We start from the raw sequence: 18,039 nt of genomic DNA on the forward strand, positions 1-18,039 counted from the left end.
TGCTATACTAGTAGGGCCCCTACAGCACATCTAATTCAAACTCCTAATTTTACAGGTACAGAAAGGAGTCTAGAAAAGTTAAGTGATTGGTCCAAAGACACCCAGCTGATGACCACAACCAGAACCCAGGTCACCAACCCACTCCTCTGATCCTCCAACACACTATACAACTGAGTTTAGGAAAAAGTAAAATACGAAGTCCATAGACAATACTCCCATCACCCCCACCAACCAAATAAATGTATCTTCTTTAAAACTACCTGTGTCTCAATCTCCTATTTCTTTTCAGCCCTGTTAGCTTACTAAGCTCAAATTTTGGATTCTTATCCAGGACTTAATAGATACCCTGGTGGTCTGAGTAGTCAGAATCCCAACTCTGCCCCAGCATGTTGCAGCCTGAGAAGGGAGATCTCTGGGAAGCAGGAGTAGAATACAAGTAGCCTCTCCAACTCAGGAATATCTGAACCACACATCACGCTTATAATAATGCTGACTGCAAACTCAGCAGCTCTTGAAGCTTATGCTGGCAGAAAGGCAACAGGCTACCCATCGAGCAAGAGAGAAAAATTCAAGAATTAAAAACAAGGAAGTTGCAAGGAGGGAAAATGCTTTGAGTTCAATCTGGAGGGTATGAGGTTAACTATCTCCATTCAGTCAGAGCACAGAATGACCTTTTAAGGCAGCAAGTACCACTGCCTTGGAGGAGGGAACAGCCCAGGATGTGTGAACTAGGTCCTTCGACATTCCCTATTCCTATGCACAGCAAGTTAGCTCTTGGTTATCTCCCACGTGACTGCCCATTTGGTCCAGTACCCACAGCGTCTAGGGACTGCCAATAACCAGAGCTGGCCACAGGCAAAGCTGGTTAGAAGGAAACAATGGTCTAATGTACTTCCCACCTTCCCAAACAACATGTTGCCAGTTAAGTAAGGACCTTGGTGCCACAGACAAAGACATCTCCCTGGTAGGGTAGGTGGAACAGGTACTTTTGAACAAGTGGAACGAACATTTGGCTGCATGTCAGCCCTGCTCCATCACCTGATGCAAAACTGTCCCAGGACTGGGGAAAGACAGAAGGTATTTGGCTCCAGCATGAGGGGGCAACTTGGTGAATACCTAAAAAGCATAACTGAATTCCAAAATAAGAGTATTCTGAGGATTATGTATTATTTTTATATTACTCAGATCAAGAGTTAACTATACGAGAATCATTCTTATACCCTCTTACAGCTTATTTCATCCAAGAAAAACTGATTCTCACTGTATTCCTGAGGGATGAAGTACTCTAAAAAAATGACCAGGTAAACCACAGAAAAGACAAGAGACCAGAAAGAAGGATCCTTTTAAAATATGTAACAACTAGCAAACTAGTAAACTGAGAAACTCTGATACCTCTCAGAGGATGAGACACAATGAAGAAAAAAAAAACAAAAAAAGGAAGAAAAGGTAAATGAATGAATGAAAAACTCAGAGAGGCAAGGTAACAAAGAATTTAAATTATAGTCAAATGTTAGGGCCCCCAAACATTAGAATACAAAGCTGAACAAAAGCTGTTTCTGCTTGCTGGGTCCCTAAGAGTCTAAAATGAGGGATTAAAATGGCTTTATTTCAACAGGACACATTTTGTCATCTGATCTCTGTCCGTGACATGGATAAGAATAAGGAACTTATGGCTGCACTCTTAAGAGGCAACAAATCCCTGAATATTGTGCCTTGTTCACTTAAGGATGGCAAATCACTAATTGCTTGTCAATCAGGAAAAAAAAAGTCTATAGCTTTTATTTTAAAATAAATTTTTTTATTTTTAATTAAATTTTTTTACATTTTTATTTTAAAACAAACAGTATTTCCAAAAAACACTGCTGCAAGGGGGAATGAGGCAATAAAGGATGGGAGACAGACAGAAGGGAAGCAGAGAAAAGACTCTTAGCCTGCAATCATAACGGTCAGGCACATTCAGAGAGGCCTTTGCTGTGACACTGTCCACTCACCTCTACTCACAGGGGACGAAGCTCAGCAAATGCACTGGGACGTGAGTAAAAGGGTCAAAGGGAAGCATTCCCGTCACAGAAATTCCTAAAAGGTGATATCAATTTGTACTCACTCCAGCAATGTGAGTCCCCCTCCTCGCAACCCAATTTCTAGAGTTCTAACCTAAAGAAGTTAGCAAAGATACAGTCAAAGATTTATACACAAAAAAGTTCATCACAACATCATTGATATTAACAAAGGATCTGAAACAACCAAAATTTAACAGTGTGGGAATGGATAATAAGGTAAGGTAGAGTTACTGCAAATCTACTTTCCAAGATTTAAAGACACAAGAAATTACTTGTGATACGATGTTAAATGAGGGAAGCAAATTGTATACCAAGCTGTATATATGACTCTCCAGTTTGTTTAAACACCTTACATGTTATATGCGTTTTTCAATACTGAAAGGAAATTCATAAACATACCAGCAGAGATTAGCTCTGTGCTACATGGAGGGAAGATGGATTTTCATTCTTTCTTTAGATTCGTCTCTAACAAGCATACACGTTACTTTTGTATCAGAAAAAAATTTTATGTTAAAATATGCCCGCCCTAAAATAACTCACTAGAGATAGCGATTGTCAGTCTTAGAGAAAGGCGTCCAAGGCTGACTCAGAAAACAAAAAGATTCAAACCTACACAGTCACTGTTCTGAAAAGGATGAGAAATCGAGGGTGCCACAGTCTAGATGTTTCCTCTACCATGGCTGCTGGCTCTACATTACTAAGGTTTGCAGGGAGCTCTACTGGAGAAACCATTCCCCCTTCCGCAGCAACCACAGCGCCTTAAACGACCTCTTAACGTGGTTCTCACCTCTCAGTATGAGGATCACAGGGAAAGAGAAAGGAAGAGCCCTACTCTCTTGTTTCAGAGGAAGACATTTTTCTTGTAAAGCTGTCAAAATGACTCAAAGTGAGACACAATCTGAAACATAAGTCATGAGTTATGTTTAGAAACCATGTTATCAAAGCCCCTTACTTCTCAAAAATGAATATAAAGCAAGATCTACCACGCCCCCTTGTGGCAAGCCTGACTACGACAACCACTTATCCGTCTCCACGGTTCTCTGCCCCGGGCTGTGGGCAGTAACAGCCCCTGAGGAACCTGCCCCATAATAACCTAGTGTGTTGAACAAACGGTCCCCAAAGCAGCTGGTACTATTTGTCTTCAAGACTTTCTAGTTTAGATCCCAGAAACACCTATTCGAGGATGAGTGGGGATGAAAGGGCAGAGGAACAAACTGCAGGGTGTGCACGTGTTGTGGGCTGCTGTCGACAGGCCAAAGCTGTTGGCGGAGGCACACGACGACACCTGCACACATATCATGGGCTGCCACACGGCAGGGACCTATAGCATAAAGATCTCGTTCCCCAAGAGTATTTGCCGATTCTATAAAATTATGAAGAAAAAGGTTTTACATTTACAATCAATGAACTTTGTGCTTAGAAGCTGTTTTATTTATCAGTGTTAGAGCAACCATCACCAACTCGGGCACAATTCCGAAACAACAGAGCTCTTGTTGAATTCTGGCCATAAAGCTCTTTTTTTTTTTTTTTTTAAATAAATTTATTTAATTAATTTATTTTTGGCTGCGTTGGGTCTTCGTTGCTGCGCACGGGCTTTCTCTAGCTGCGGCGAGCGGGGGCTACTCTTTGTTGTGGTGCACGGGCTTCTCATCGCTGTGGCTTCTCTTGTTGCCGAGCATGGGCTCTAGGCGCACGGACTTCAGTAGTTGTGGCACGCGGGCTCAGTAGTTGCAGCTCGTGGGCTCTAGAGCGCAGGCTCAGTAGTTGTGGCGCACAGGCTTAGTTGCTCCGCGGCATGTGGGATCTTCCCGGACCAGGGCTCAAACCTGTGTCCCCTGCATTGGCAGGCAGATTCTTAACCACTGCGCCACCAGGGAAGCCCCATAAAGCTCTTTTTTAAGCTTGTTAAGATCTTGTAAGGTAAGAAAGTTTTCCTAATACTTTGTAAAAATACTAACCACTAAGAAGTTGATTCCGTGCTCCAAGTGGTGCCCTCACGTTTGGAAAGATGAAACACCACCGTTTTGAACATCGAAATGTATTAATTAGTCTTGGCGTCCCAGGCATGAAGGGAGATGGAGAAATCCTCTCAACCTAACCAAATGACTCTGGGAAAGAATTAAGAGCTTAAAAGAGGTCAGTATTGCAAACCTGATGGAACACTGAAGGGACCAGATACTGATTCTGAGAAAAGATAACCTTCCTCTCAGAAAGGGATTAAGCTAAAAACCTTGCCGTTCTGGGCAGGAGGCTTGCAAGAAACAGCTGAAAGGGAAAGCTGAGCAAGTTATCCAAGTTCTCTTGGGAGATGGTTCTTGTGCTTCTCTGTGCCCCACCCAGGCTGGAGGCCTCTTTCCAGAAAAGAATTCGCTCCAGCGTTAGGGTGAAAACATATGGCAGGAAGTTGCTGCTTTGGTCCTGAATGTGTAAACGGGAGCATTTCAAGCATGTGAAATAAACCGAAGCAACCCAGATGGGCTGGATCCCAACCAGGTGAATTACCGCAGAGCATTAAGCCAAAGAATTTCCAATTATGAAGTTGAACTGGGAATATGAATCCGACCCCTTTTCTCCTCTACAACCTCTAGAAGAACGTTTTTTCCCCTCCTAACCTGATGGGCTTGAAATACTTGACAGCTCCTGTTTGAGATGAACCAACATGCTGGACAGGGAGGAAAAGCATTAAAAACCAGAGTGTCTTGACAAGACACTTCAGGGAGGACCCTTCATTTGTCGCCTGTACAGGGAAAGCAGAAGAGGGAGAGTAAAATGAAGGCCAAGGCTCCCATTTGTCCAGAAAAATAAAATAAGAGGGTGGAGTAAAGAGCTCTCACCCTGCCCTACTAAAATTCAAGACCATAAGCTCCCCCTGAAAACAACACCTTGCTCCACCAGAAGCGTCCTGGGATCAGTACAGGTTAGTATTGTGAGTTGTGTCACCAGCCTTCGACAATGACATTAAAACAGGAAGAGGTGACTTTTCACCCCTGGCTGCAGCTTCCCAGCTGTCCCAACGTGGAAGGGAAGCAGCTGTCACGACAGCTTGATGGGAAGGTCCTCGCCGTACTTCCGGAGCAGCTTCTGGTGGTTGTGGTCCACCGACCACTGCTGGGGCAGGTGCTTGGGCTGCATGGAGTCCAGGAAGTGCTGCCGCCAGCGGCTCTCCAGCTGCATGAGGGAGCGCAGCCCGCCCTGGGTGTGGCGCTGAACCACCTTCAGCCCGTGAGGAATGTAGTTTTCATTGGAGATCCTGTCAAGACACAAAGGACAAGGGTCTAACTCCATCCACCTCACTACAAATACCTCCATTTCATTTCTTTTTATGGCTGAGTAATATTCCATTGTATATATGTGCCACATCTTCTTTATCCATTCATCCGATGATGGACACTTAGGTTGCTTCCATGTCCTGGCTATTGTTAATAGAGAGTTAGAGTCTGTCATACAGAGTGAAGTAAGTCAGAAAGAGAAAAACAAATACAGTATGCTAACACATATATATGGAATCTAAGGGAAAATAAAGGTCATGAAGAACCTAGTGGCAAGACAGGAATAAAGACACAGACCTACTAGAGAATGGACTTGAGGATATGGGGAGGGGGAGGGGTAAGATGTGACAGGGTGAGAGAGTGGCATAGACATATATACACTACCAAATGTAAAATAGATAGCTAGTGGGAAGCAGCCGCATAGCACAGGGAGATCAGCTCGGTGCTTTGTGACCACCTAGAGGGGTAGGATAGGGAGGGTGTGAGGGAGGGAGATGCAAGAGGGAAGAGATATGGGAACATATGTATATGTATAACTGATTCACTTTGTTATAAAGCAGAAACTAACACACCATTGTAAAGCAATTATACTCCAATAAAGATGTTTAAAAAAAAAAAAAAAAAAGGACAAGGGTCTGAGGGAAACAAGCTCAGGACAGTATCACAGTGGCTCCAAATGCTATGGGCCAAGACGCTTCGACAGGGGTTTATGGAGAGGTTGCTTGACTCCTAAAGGGTTGGTTATTTTGATGCTTTTAAAAACATCCTCGTATTGTACTGCAATTCTTTTTTTTTTTTTTTAATCAGTCATTGATTTTATACACATCAGTGTACAAGACATTTAATGAAATGTGCCCTAAAAGCCTTATATTGTGATTATTTGTTTGCATGTTTTATTTCCTTATGGATGAACGTGGTCTTACTAATATTTGTGTTTGCTAAAGTAGTTAGTGCCAAATGAAAGAACAAATATGAAATGCTATTTCAAATTGGGGTACTGACCACATTACTTACTATTAATAATAAAAGAAACAGAACTGACAGTGAAAAGGAAGTGATTATTAGCAAATGAAAACTTGGAAGAATTTCTGAGAGGTAGATAAACAACTCACATATAAGTATTGACTGGTGAGCATTTCAGAACTCCACAGAGAAAGATTCTAAACTTTCTTTTAAAAAAATAGGAGCAAGTATTAAACAAACACTAGACTTCTCATGAGCAAAATCTAATGTTTAACAACAATGGAGTAACAATGGTATGAGGGAAACCACATTAGCATTCAAGCATGTGGGCAAAATTAGGTGCTTTCCAGCACAAAAAGACTCAGCAAGTTTATTTGGTCATGCACCTTTAAAAAAAAACTATAAACAATTAAAAAGCATAAATTCAGGATACAAATCCAAAAAGAAATCTGAGAAAGAAGAGGATATGAGTTTTAAGGTAGAACTAATGTATCCCTGGAAAGAAAAGATAAATCTCAGAACGACTCCTTTACTGCTGGCATAGAAATAATCGTTCCAAATTAGAACATGAAGTCTGAGGGCTACATGAAAATGTCTTTAAGAAGAAAGTAGATAGTGTCATACAAAATGAGTGATTATTTTTCCTGTCAAGAAAAAAGAAAGGCAATTACAAAGTGAGGTTAAAAAAAAACAGGATGAAAATAAATCATGATCCCCAAATGAAATTTTGACATAATTTTTTAGGAGTTGATGGAGTTTAAAGAACAGTGCCTTTTGAAATAACAAAGTCAAACAAACACTATTCAGGTAATTCATAGGAAAAGAGAAGGCTGACGGACGTTCTCAATTCAGGTATAATCACTGTGGATTTATGATAGCCACAACCATAATTACTTTACCGGGATTTTCTTTTCTAGAGAGTGATTTATCACTTTTTATATAATGACCCACTTTCCAAAGGTTTTGAAAAATGTTTAACTTTATTGGGATCTTTAAGAATTTATATATACTGCTGAGAAGAAACTTTTATTCTAAGTTTAGCAAGTTCTTCAGTTTTCTTTTTTCCAATAAATTTTTTAAATGAAATATAATATTTAAAAATTTTTAAAAAATAAAATAAAAATTAAAAAATAAATAAAAAATAAAAACATCCTCTTTCCCATATCTGCCTTTTTAAAAATAGTTTGGACATATAACACACAATCCAGCAGAAGGCATTTGGAGATTCTGATCTATACTTATGGGAAGGCTACTGCATAATGCTCAGCCCCCACTAGAGAGGCCCCGCTGTCTGGCTGATGATGGGTGAAGAATGTTGGTCTTTCATTTACTCCAGGGTTCCCCAGTTACTTCTTTAAGTTACTCATTCTGAACCATACTCAGTCTCTATATTAGCTGTTCAAGCAGCCCGCGTGTTCCAGGTTTTCATCACAGTATAACACCTGAATGTAAGATGAAGGTGGTAATACTTCTTCGGTGTCTTCCTTCTTATACAAAGAATGCCAAACCACATCCACAGGACGTGCTTCTGTTGCGATGAAATTCTACCGTGGTTGCTCGGTTGCACAGCTAGTGCTGTTTAATGAGAAGATGAATCCCTGTCTCCTTTCTAACTAAGATACCTTGTAGACAGTACTGTCAGCTCCTATGAATAAAGGAAGCTCCCTGCCCGGGGCTCCATTCCTCTCCCATACAATCCATACCCCACTCTCAATCCTCGCTAACCAGCAGTGTTCGTGCCCCCTGGGTATTTGCGGGGCATTTTCTTATTTAGCTCACAAGCATCCCACTAACTTGCCTAACTTTCCCCAAACAGCTGTTCTTCTCGGTCCTAGATATCCAAGCCCAGCACCCTTCCATCCAAGTCAGCAAGATGAATTTGTTAGAAAGGTCTGTCACTGAAAGGGCAAGTTTAGCTGTTCTAGGAAATACATTTGGGAATTGGTTAAAGGAGCCAGTCTCATTAATTTGTAATATGACTTTGGCAAGTTACTTAACTTCAACCTCGGGGCATCTAATATAAAACTTGGAAAATAGTTTTAAGAATAAAATTTAAGAATAATTTTTTAAAATTTTAAAAGATTTTAAAGATACAGGATATGTTAGCAGTTACCAGTAAGAAACTCCTACCTCATAGGGCTGTTATAAGAAATAATTAAGGCAATTTATATAAAGTTTATTAACTTGGTGGAATAGATTAGGATATCTATAAAAGATTTGTTCAATAAATATTTTTGCTATAATTAAGTTTGTGGGGGAGGGTTGTTTTGTTTTCATAACAAAACACTAAGGCAACCAGCATAGCTACCAGGATTTGCGACCTTATCGGTTCAATTATTTCAACCCCTGTTACGATTGAAAGAAGTGGCAAGTTGGGAAGCAAAACTATAGCAGGTAGCCCAGAGTTTTTATCATCTGGGCCATGTGCCCATTTATTTCTCAGGACCAAAACATGCTTCTCATTTAAGGACACTGAATTAAATGATATGAATTCAACTATGTACTGACGGGGTAAGAGAGAGAAAGCAAGCAAGGAAGGAAAAAGGTAAAAAGTAATTTAAATAGTAACAGCAATTCTGGCCAACATCCCATTCAGTAGGCCAACACCCCAGAGTACAGGTGAGACAAGAAACATGAATCCATTTGTCTCAATTCCCACAGACCTAGAGAAGGGAAGAGACGCAAAACCACACACATTGTACTTCACGGGCAACTCCAGAGACTGAAGGATATTTTTTGACTCTTATTTTCCTCTTATGAGCTGACCTGAGGATTTACTTCTGCAGAGAAGGTATAAGGTACAACTCCAGTGCCTCTGAACTCTCCTGCTAATCACGAAAATGGCCGAACATAAGTATATGACCTCGAAGGGTCAAGGATAGAAGGCAAGTCTCCTGTGGAAAGTAAATTAGCAAATAGATTGCTCTATCCCACCCGCATGGCGTCTTAAGCCACAGAGACTCAATGGGGTAAGCACGAGGCTGCACACTGCGGCTGGACGACCACTGCTCCCTCCCCGGCAAGCATTCTCACCGAGTAGTCGGGGTTAAGTCACCGGACTAGTCCTCAGCCCCCTCTGAGCAGGACTGTGGATCGTACCTGGTCTCCAGGCCGGCAGCCTCCTGAAGCATCTCCTCCGTGACCGTGTCTGTGCGATAAAACTCTCTGAGCGCCTGCAGCAGCTCCTCCTTGCGGTGCGCGGGCAGGCCCTCTGCGTTGAGCAGGGCCCTGGCCCCAGAACGCACCTGCCGGCGCTCAGGATCTTCCAGCAGGCGCAAGCCCTCCTCGGAGCCGGTGGGGGCCTGGAACTCCCTGGCCAGCTGCTGCTTCAAGTGGTTGTCATAGTAGTTGGAGATGGCGTGGCAGGAGGTGCAGAGCAGCAGCACATCGTGGGAGTTGTGGTCCTTCATCTCGATGGGAAAGTGCTTCCGGTACTCATGCGGAATCACGTTCTTCCTAAACAAGCCCACGCAGAAGGCAGTGCTCGTTAGCACACGACACAGAACATGCACGGAGCCGGCAGGCAGGCAGGCACGCTACTAGGGTTCTGATCTGGGCCTAAACACAACTGAGGAGCTTGGGTCCCACAGCCCAGCAGAGGTGACATTAAAGGCCATACCACCTATTCCACTCTTGGCCCACCTACCTACGGGCCTTGGGTTCCCCTCTCCTTGAAGTGAGTGCAGGCCACCGGCGGTCAGACTCCTCTGGCAGGCCAGGGGCAGGGAGAGGCTAATAACCACCTTTGGGAAGGCTGTGCTCCCAGAAGGAAAAGTATCCGAGAAATGAAAAGAAATTCTAATGGCCTTCAACATCTGGAAGACAACTCTCTCAAAGCACACAGCAGGTAACTGCTACTCCTGAAACTTTGGAAGCCTGGTGACCTGTAAAAGCCCATTTCCTTCACCTGAAGAATCCCTTACTCTAAAATTGTTTCCCTGGTTCATCAAAGTCCATCATTATTGTCTAAGGAGAACTAAGCTCTCAGGGGAACCTCTTGGCAGCAACAACCATTTGTCACACTTTGCAAGCGGAGAAAGGAGGCAAGCGAGTTGCTACACAGAAGCCAGGGAGAAAGCCAGGGGTCTGGGCACCCAGGCCCAGTGGTAACTTCACCTTCACTGCCTGGGGACCCTGACACAGCATAATCTTCTGAGACTATTCTGGAGTGTGCCTTCGGGTCATCTGGATACCCATATATCAAGGGTCACAAAGCTTGTGAGCCACTCAAGGGAGGATCATAAGGACACAGAGAGAAAGGCAGCTTCCTAAGGAAGGAAGGTCTCCGTTCCTTCATGAGCAAAGGGAATGACTCTCTTCAGGGCAAACTGTTATCGAGAAGAGTGTTTCGTTCCGGAAACTAAGAACTGGCTCAGGAAGGGCAGGAGCCACTACAGCAAGGCCAGGCGGAGTGCTGAAGCTCTTGAGGACACTGGGATGCCCCCTGGGGACAAGTCTCCCAGCCAAAGTCGGCAGACTCAGTCAAGCCCGCCAAGGGCTCTGCGTGTGGCTTGAAGGGCAATTTCCATCAGAGGCAGACAACAGGGCAGCCCAGCCCACACTCACCGAATGTATGAGTCTTTCTTGCCACACACTACACACAGGTTTTCTTTAACCATCAAGTAGTAGTCTCCCGGGGATTCAGGTCTCCCCGCAGGTTCAAACTGTAGCTTGACCACAAAAGGCTCTTCACTCACCAGCTCTTAGAGGAAAGAAGCAGTGTTAGTGTATGCCTGCCCACCTCTCCCCCAAGGAGGAAGCACCACCTCAGTTGTTCTCTGCTGTATCCTGGCAGAGATCACTATTTCTGGGTTCTGAACAGCCCCATGCCACGTGTCTCTAGGTCTCTCTGCCTTCTATCCATCCCATCCCTCTGCCTTATCTCATGCCCACTCCGGTCAGTGCCCGCATGCACCGCATTATAGATCTAATATGACAGTGGAATCTCAAACCTCCAATGCCTTTGTCCAGGTACCACTGAGCTTTTCTTCGATCACAAGTGCAGAGGGGCTGTCCATCAGGTGCGTGGAGAAAGCAGTTATCATAGAGGGGTGATTTTCTGTGGGGAACGGAGAGAGAAATCTAAAACTGGGAGCTAACTATTGATCAAGGTACCAGTTGCCTTCCTAGATTGAGTGACCCGAACTATTCAACCCTAGGGTCAAACATTACGTTTTTGGAAAAAAAAAACACGGCAAGAAATCATGTTTATTCCTCCATCTGCAATGGGCTAGGAAAGAGAAATTAAAATGAATCAGTTTATACTATTAGTTTTTATATTTATAGATTGGAACATTAGGGAGTGAGTTGGATAGTGTTTACATAGTTCTATCATGAAAGCAAGCAGGAACAGAACACCAGGAAAACTTCCCTGTAGAGTAATCATTGGATTAACAAAGTAAATTAAAATTAAAGAACTTCAAGCTAAAGTAATGGGTGCCACGTGGATTTATTTCTGGCTCATATGCAATAGTTGCTTCAATTTAATCACACAATTCCTGAAGGCACTTTACTATAGGGACCAAACTTCCACTCCAAAGTACTTAGTAGTCACCTTTCTGCAATAGAGGCATAAGCTGTACAGGAAAATTCCCATTGGCTAGAGAATACCATCGGCTTAGGACTGGATGCCATTCTAAATAATCAAATACCAAATGAACAAGAAATCAGATGATGCATTTCTCCTGAAAAGCGTGAGGCACTTCATGTTACCTTCACAGCTATCCTGAAGCAAGCAAGGAATAATAATTACGCGCTCACTTATAATTGGAAAAGTACAGGTCTAAGGTCACATCAAGGTCAGTGACAAAGCTAGGTTAAGCTCTCCTCCTTTTCACTCCAACTGCCCACAAATAAAAAAGTAGAAGAAGGGCAAAAGGAAAAAATATACAAATAAATCAAAGGATAGCTCCAAATGTCCTTGAAGGAAAGGAAAAATAGAATTAATCCTTGGAGAGCCTCTGCCACCCTACCGCACTAGCCTTCTCCCCAGATCCAAGGTAAGGCATCATGCCTTTTGCTGGAGGCTGGGCCTTGGATTCTACTAGACATGGAACAATTCAGTTACCTGGCAGAATAGCCCACTCCAAGGGGCTTTCTTTTATGTTTTCTGGGGTCTCTCCCTTGGTGGTTGCCTGGCATCATTCCATTGGTCTTTGACTTCTTATTTCTTGGCTTCTGCTGAGATTCTGTTGCTTCCCCATTAACCTCCTCTCCCAATCTGCTAATTCCTTTGCTTCGGAATGGGATATCTACCACATCCTGACATTTCTCCAAGACTTTTCTCCAGCCAATGAAGTCATCATTTTCTTCTAGAGTTGAATTCCTAGAGAAAGGGTATCCAAGAAGATGGAGAAAGAGAGCCACTGAAATCTGGGCATCCCTGGCAGCATAAATTACCTGAAGAGAAAAGTCAGAGATCAGTGGAATCCGGAAGGCAAACCAGAGAGAGCAACTTCAAAATCAATCGCAAAGACAGAGACAACTTTTAGGTTCCAATTCAAGATATACAGTAACCCAGGCACCATGTACTCCTTAAAACCTTTTAATTACAAAAAAATTCAAATGATACAAAAACAAATCAAACAGTATAAGGAATCCTCATGTTCTCTATGTTTTTAACTAACATAGCTAAAATAATGACCTACTCTACGTGCTCAAAATTCCTAATCTATATAAATCAGTGAAGTTTCTTTCTATCTGCTACCAAACCTGCTAGACAGATTTTTCTCAAGTTTGAGGTAGGGTAGTTACCACAGGTCTGACAACTTCACTTTGGAAACTGTCATCATCTACAAAACTGAAACCAAGATTCATTAAGAGGCCTGTGTGACTATTGATCAGAAACAAACTGCTGTACGTATTAATACAATGCGTAAAACAGTTTCAAACATGGACCTCAAATCAAGTCACAAGGCCCCACTTCTGGAATTTATGTATTTATTAATAGTAAGTCATTCTCCCAAGCAACTAGGCACAGGCAAGCTGGTCATAAATAAAAGTAGTCAAAACTATAATTAATAGCTCTTCCCAACAAAGCATGTGAGGACTTTAAAATTCCTTTAATTCACCTTTAATAATCAAGCCTTGTAAATAACACTATTAGTATGGATTTTTTTTGTGCTTTTAGAATAATAGAAAAAAAGAATAGAATAATAGAAAAATAAGGTTTGGGTAAAATTTTCCACCTAGACCCAACCATCTACATCTCTGTCAGCAAGTTGTCTCCCACGGGAAAAGAGGGTGCTTGAACGTGAAGAGTTCAGAACGCTTTTTAACAAATTATTTCCAAATGATAAGGAATCCAATGCACTTTTCAACAAATGGTGCTGGAACAACTGGATGTCCACATGCAAAAAGATAAAGTTGGACTCCTACTTCACACCACACACAAAAATTAACTCAAAATGGATTATGAACCTAAGTGTAAGAGCCAAAACATAAGACTCTTAGAAGAAAATATAGCAGGGACTTCCCTGGTGGCACAGTGGTTAAGAATCTGCCTGCCAATGCAGGGGACACAGGTTCGAGCCCTGGTCTGGGAAGATACCACATGCCGCGGAGCAACTAAGCAACTAACCGTACTGAGCCTGCGGTCTAGAGACTGCAAGCCACAACTACTGAAGCCCGCACGCCTAGAGTTGGTGCTCCGCACAAGAGAAGCCACCGCAATGAGAAGCCTGCACACCACAATGAAGAGTAGCCCCCGCTCGCCACAACTAGAAAAAGCCCACGCACAGCAACAAAGACCCAACACAGCCAAAAATAAATAAATAAATAAATTTATTTAAAAAAAAAAAGAAAACAGAGGAGTAAATGTTCATGACCTTGGGTTAGGCAATGATTTCTTAGATATGACACCAAAAGCATGAGAAATAGAAGAAAAAATAGATAACTGGACCTCATCAAAATTAAAAGCTTTCGTGCTTTAAATGATCCCATCAAGTAAGTGAAAAGACAATCTGCAGAAAATGGGAGAAAATATTTATAAATTATATATCTGATAAGGGATTAGTATCCAGAATATATAAAGAATACACACACACACGTCTCTTAAAACTCAACAATTTAAAGACGAACAACACAATTAAAATGTGAGCAAAGGATCTGAACAGACATTTCTCCAAAGAAGATATACCAATAGCCAATAAGCACATGAAAGATGCTCAGCATCATTGGTCACTAGGGAAATATAAATCAAAACCACAATGAAATACCACTTCACACCTACTAGGATTGCTCTAATCAAAAAGATGAATAATAATAAGTGTTGGTAAGGTTATGGAAAATTGGAACCTTCATACATTGCCTCTGGGACTATAAAATGGTACGGTTACTTTGGAAAATAGTTGGGCAGTTCCTCAAAGAGTTAAACATAAAGTTACCATATGACTCAGCAATTCCATTCTAGGTATTTACCCAAGAGAACTGAAAATGTATGTCCACATAAAAGCTTATACACAGATATTCATAGTGGCTTATTCATAACAGCTAAAAAAATGAAAGCAACCCAAATCTCTACCAATTGATAAACGAATAAACAAAATGTGGTCTATCCATACAATGAAGCATTATTTAGCAATAAGAAAGAAATGAAGTACCGATAGATGCTACAAAATGGATGAACCACAAAACCATGGTAAGTGAAGAAGCCAATCCAAAAAACCACATACATAAATGATTCCATTTATATGAAATGTCCAGAACAGGCAAATTTATAGAGACAGAAAGTAGATTAGCGGTTGCCTAAGGCTGGGGTGTTGGGGAGGTGAGATGGGAAGTGACTGCTAATGGGTATGGGGTTTCTTTTGGGGTGATGAAAATGTTCTAAAACTAGATTGTGGTGATGGTTACACAACTCTGTAAATATACTAAAATCCATTGACTTGTATAATTTTTTTTTTTTTTTTTGGCCGCATTGCACGGCTTGCAGGATCTTAGTTCCCCAACCAGGGATCAAACCCGGGCCCCCAGCAGTGGAAGGGCGGAGTCCTAACCACTGGACCGCCAGGGAAGTCCCTGACTTGTATACTTTAAATGGGTGCATTTTATTGTATGTAAATTATATTTCGATAAAACTATTAAAAGAAAGGAAGGAATGAACCAACCAAGGCACAAAGAAGTAACTTACTCAGGGTCGCAGCAAATCTGAAATAGCTTTAGAAAACAAAATCAGATACCTTGATTCCCAGAACTCTCTCACAGGATAATAATGATCCTAAGATACTAACTATTGCTAACTCTTTCCATTAACAATGTTTTGGGGGACTTCCCTGGCGGTCTGGTGGTTAAGACTGCGCTTCCACTGCAGGGGGCGTGGGTTCCCCCTGGTCCCAGAACTCTCTCACAGGATAATAATGATCCTAAGATACTAACTATTGCTAACTCTTTCCATTAACAATGTTTTGGGGGACTTCCCTGGCGGTCTGGTGGTTAAGACTGCGCTTCCACTGCAGGGGGCGTGGGTTCCCCCTGGTCCCAGAACTCTCTCACAGGATAATAATGATCCTAAGATACTAACTATTGCTAACTCATTCCATTAACAACGTTTTGGGGGACTTCCCTGGCGGTCTGGTGGTTAAGACTGCGCTTCCACTGCAGGGGGCGTGGGTTCCCCCTGGTCCCAGAACTCTCTCACAGGATAATAATGATCCTAAGATACTAACTATTGCTAACTCTTTCCATTAACAATGTTTTGGGGGACTTCCCTGGCGGTCTGGTGGTTAAGACTGCGCTTCCACTGCAGGGGGTGTGGGTTCCCCCTGGTCCCAGAACTCTCTCACAGGATAATAATGATCCTAAGATACTAACTATTGCTAACTCTTTCCATTAACAATGTTTTGGGGGACTTCCCTGGTGGTCTGGTGGTTAAGACTGCGCTTCCACTGCAGGGGGCGTGGGTTCCCCCTGGTCCCAGAACTCTCTCACAGGATAATAATGATCCTAAGATACTAACTATTGCTAACTCTTTCCATTAACAATGTTTTGGGGGACTTCCCTGGCGGTCTGGTGGTTAAGACTGTGCTTCCACTGCAGGGGGCGTGGGTTCCCCCTGGTCCCAGAACTCTCCCACAGGATAATAATGATCCTAAGATACTAACTATTGCTAACTCTTTCCATTAACAATGTTTTGGGGGACTTCCCTGGCGGTCTGGTGGTTAAGACTGCGCTTCCACTGCAGGGGGCGTGGGTCCCCCTGGTCGGGAACTAGGATTGCCGCATGCCATGCAGTGCGGTCCAAAAAAAAAACCAATAACACAATGTTTTAGAAGGATGAACAAACAAATGGTAACGAACTAAGCAAACAAGAGAAGGTTGAAACCTAGGCCTGTAGGGGGTGGTAAGCAAAAAATCCAAAAATCAAATTAATCTGAGCCACAAAGAATGGCAAAGTATAAAGAATGCGAGGCACCAGGTATCTATAAAAGCAATGATACAAGCAGGGGTGAAAACAGGAGGATCAGGTGACAGTCTCTGTAAATAACACTGACAACCCCAGATCTCCTCTCTTACAGCATAGGGACAGGCAATTACTCCTTCCCTGACCCAAAAGAGTAGAAGTTTGTAGAACCAAAACTAAAATGGAGTCACTTATGTCAGAGACAAAATGGAGGTGGCCAATGCAGGCACATTAAAGAAAATGAAACTTTATTTAACATAACTGGCAGGAATTTACAGCTCTCCTCAGAAATCAGCAGAGGATGTCAGTCAATCTCCAAACACTGAGTCTGTTCATGCCATCTTTGGACTTCCTTATTCCCCTGTCTCAGCTATCCTGATCCAAATAGGGAAGAAGACCACTAGGCAAACAATCAGCTGAAAAAGCCAAAAATCTTCCACATTTACCCAATGAAAACCCTTTGGTCTGTGAGCAACTTGAAACTCATTGCTCCCATGGCCTTGAGTTTCCCAGCTTGCAGGTCAAATCTGTTGAAATAAACTCATATTTCAGCATTGTTTTACTCGGTGTACAGAGTTCGGGTTTTGACAAGTTTAAGTCATACAGTGGCTAAATCACAGAGGATCTGGACCTAGTAATACCAGGCATGGCAGAGGTTGGGGACAAAGTGTCAAAAGGAAAAAGGGGGATTATGGGAAAATCTACATATTAAATGATGAGACTACCAGCACCTTCTCTCCCACTCAGCTACCAGAATATAGGCTGTGGGGCTGATACCTCTTGGGCAGAAGAGTAGGAGATTCATGTCTGGAGAAACTGAGTGGCCTGAGAGAGAAGACTTACAGTTACTGATATTTGACTTTAATTTATATTAATAGTTACTGATAATAAAACTCGCTAGTCAAAAATACCTGGCCATATGCTCTGTGCTCTCATTCCATTTTTTTAAAATGTCAAATTTAAATATTATTTTCTGTATTTTACAAAATCTCATTAAGCATTATGTTTATAATTGGAAAAACAATAAAATTTTTTATGAAGAATGAATAAGAGTCTTTGGAAATTCTGAATTCTCACAATAATATGGATCACAAATTTGGTTTCAAATTTGGTAGCAATTAACTTTTTCTTCCCAATGTTTTATTTGAAAGTTTTCAAACCTAAGGAAAAGTTAAAAGAATGACAATTGACATTCACAATTGTCAACATTTGCTTTATCTCTTTATAATACAATACATACACCACACAAATACTTTTTTTTTTTTTTTGGGCTGAACACTTTTCAAAATTAAGTTGCAGCTATTATGATATTTACTTCATCCCTAAATACTTTAGTGTGTATCTTCTA

The 18,039-nt window shown here is 42.0% G+C and overlaps 1 protein-coding gene across 5 annotated transcripts in view; it reads right to left on the bottom strand.

Annotated features, from left to right (window-relative positions):
* Window positions 1-1,776: 1,776 nt before the first annotated feature.
* The window catches only part of EXD2 (exonuclease 3'-5' domain containing 2), a 96,477-nt gene continuing 80,214 nt past the window's right edge, over window positions 1,777-18,039 (bottom strand). For 4 of the 5 annotated variants that reach the window (XM_082384391.1, XM_082384393.1, XM_082384390.1 and 1 more), the window contains 5 exons: window positions 12,360-12,691; window positions 11,245-11,351; window positions 10,859-10,994; window positions 9,392-9,748; window positions 1,777-5,310 (listed from right to left, as the gene is read on the bottom strand). In XM_082384391.1, the coding sequence (XP_082240517.1) occupies window positions 5,094-5,310; window positions 9,392-9,748; window positions 10,859-10,994; window positions 11,245-11,351; window positions 12,360-12,691 (1,149 nt within the window). In that variant the 3' untranslated portion in view covers window positions 1,777-5,093. The remainder of the gene's footprint in view (window positions 5,311-9,391; window positions 9,749-10,858; window positions 10,995-11,244; window positions 11,352-12,359; window positions 12,692-18,039) is intronic. The other variant, XM_082384394.1, reaches the window with a different exon arrangement.

This window comes from Balaenoptera borealis, assembly GCF_965194805.1.
Source record: "Balaenoptera borealis genome assembly, chromosome: 3".
Lineage (NCBI taxonomy): Eukaryota > Metazoa > Chordata > Mammalia > Artiodactyla > Balaenopteridae > Balaenoptera > Balaenoptera borealis.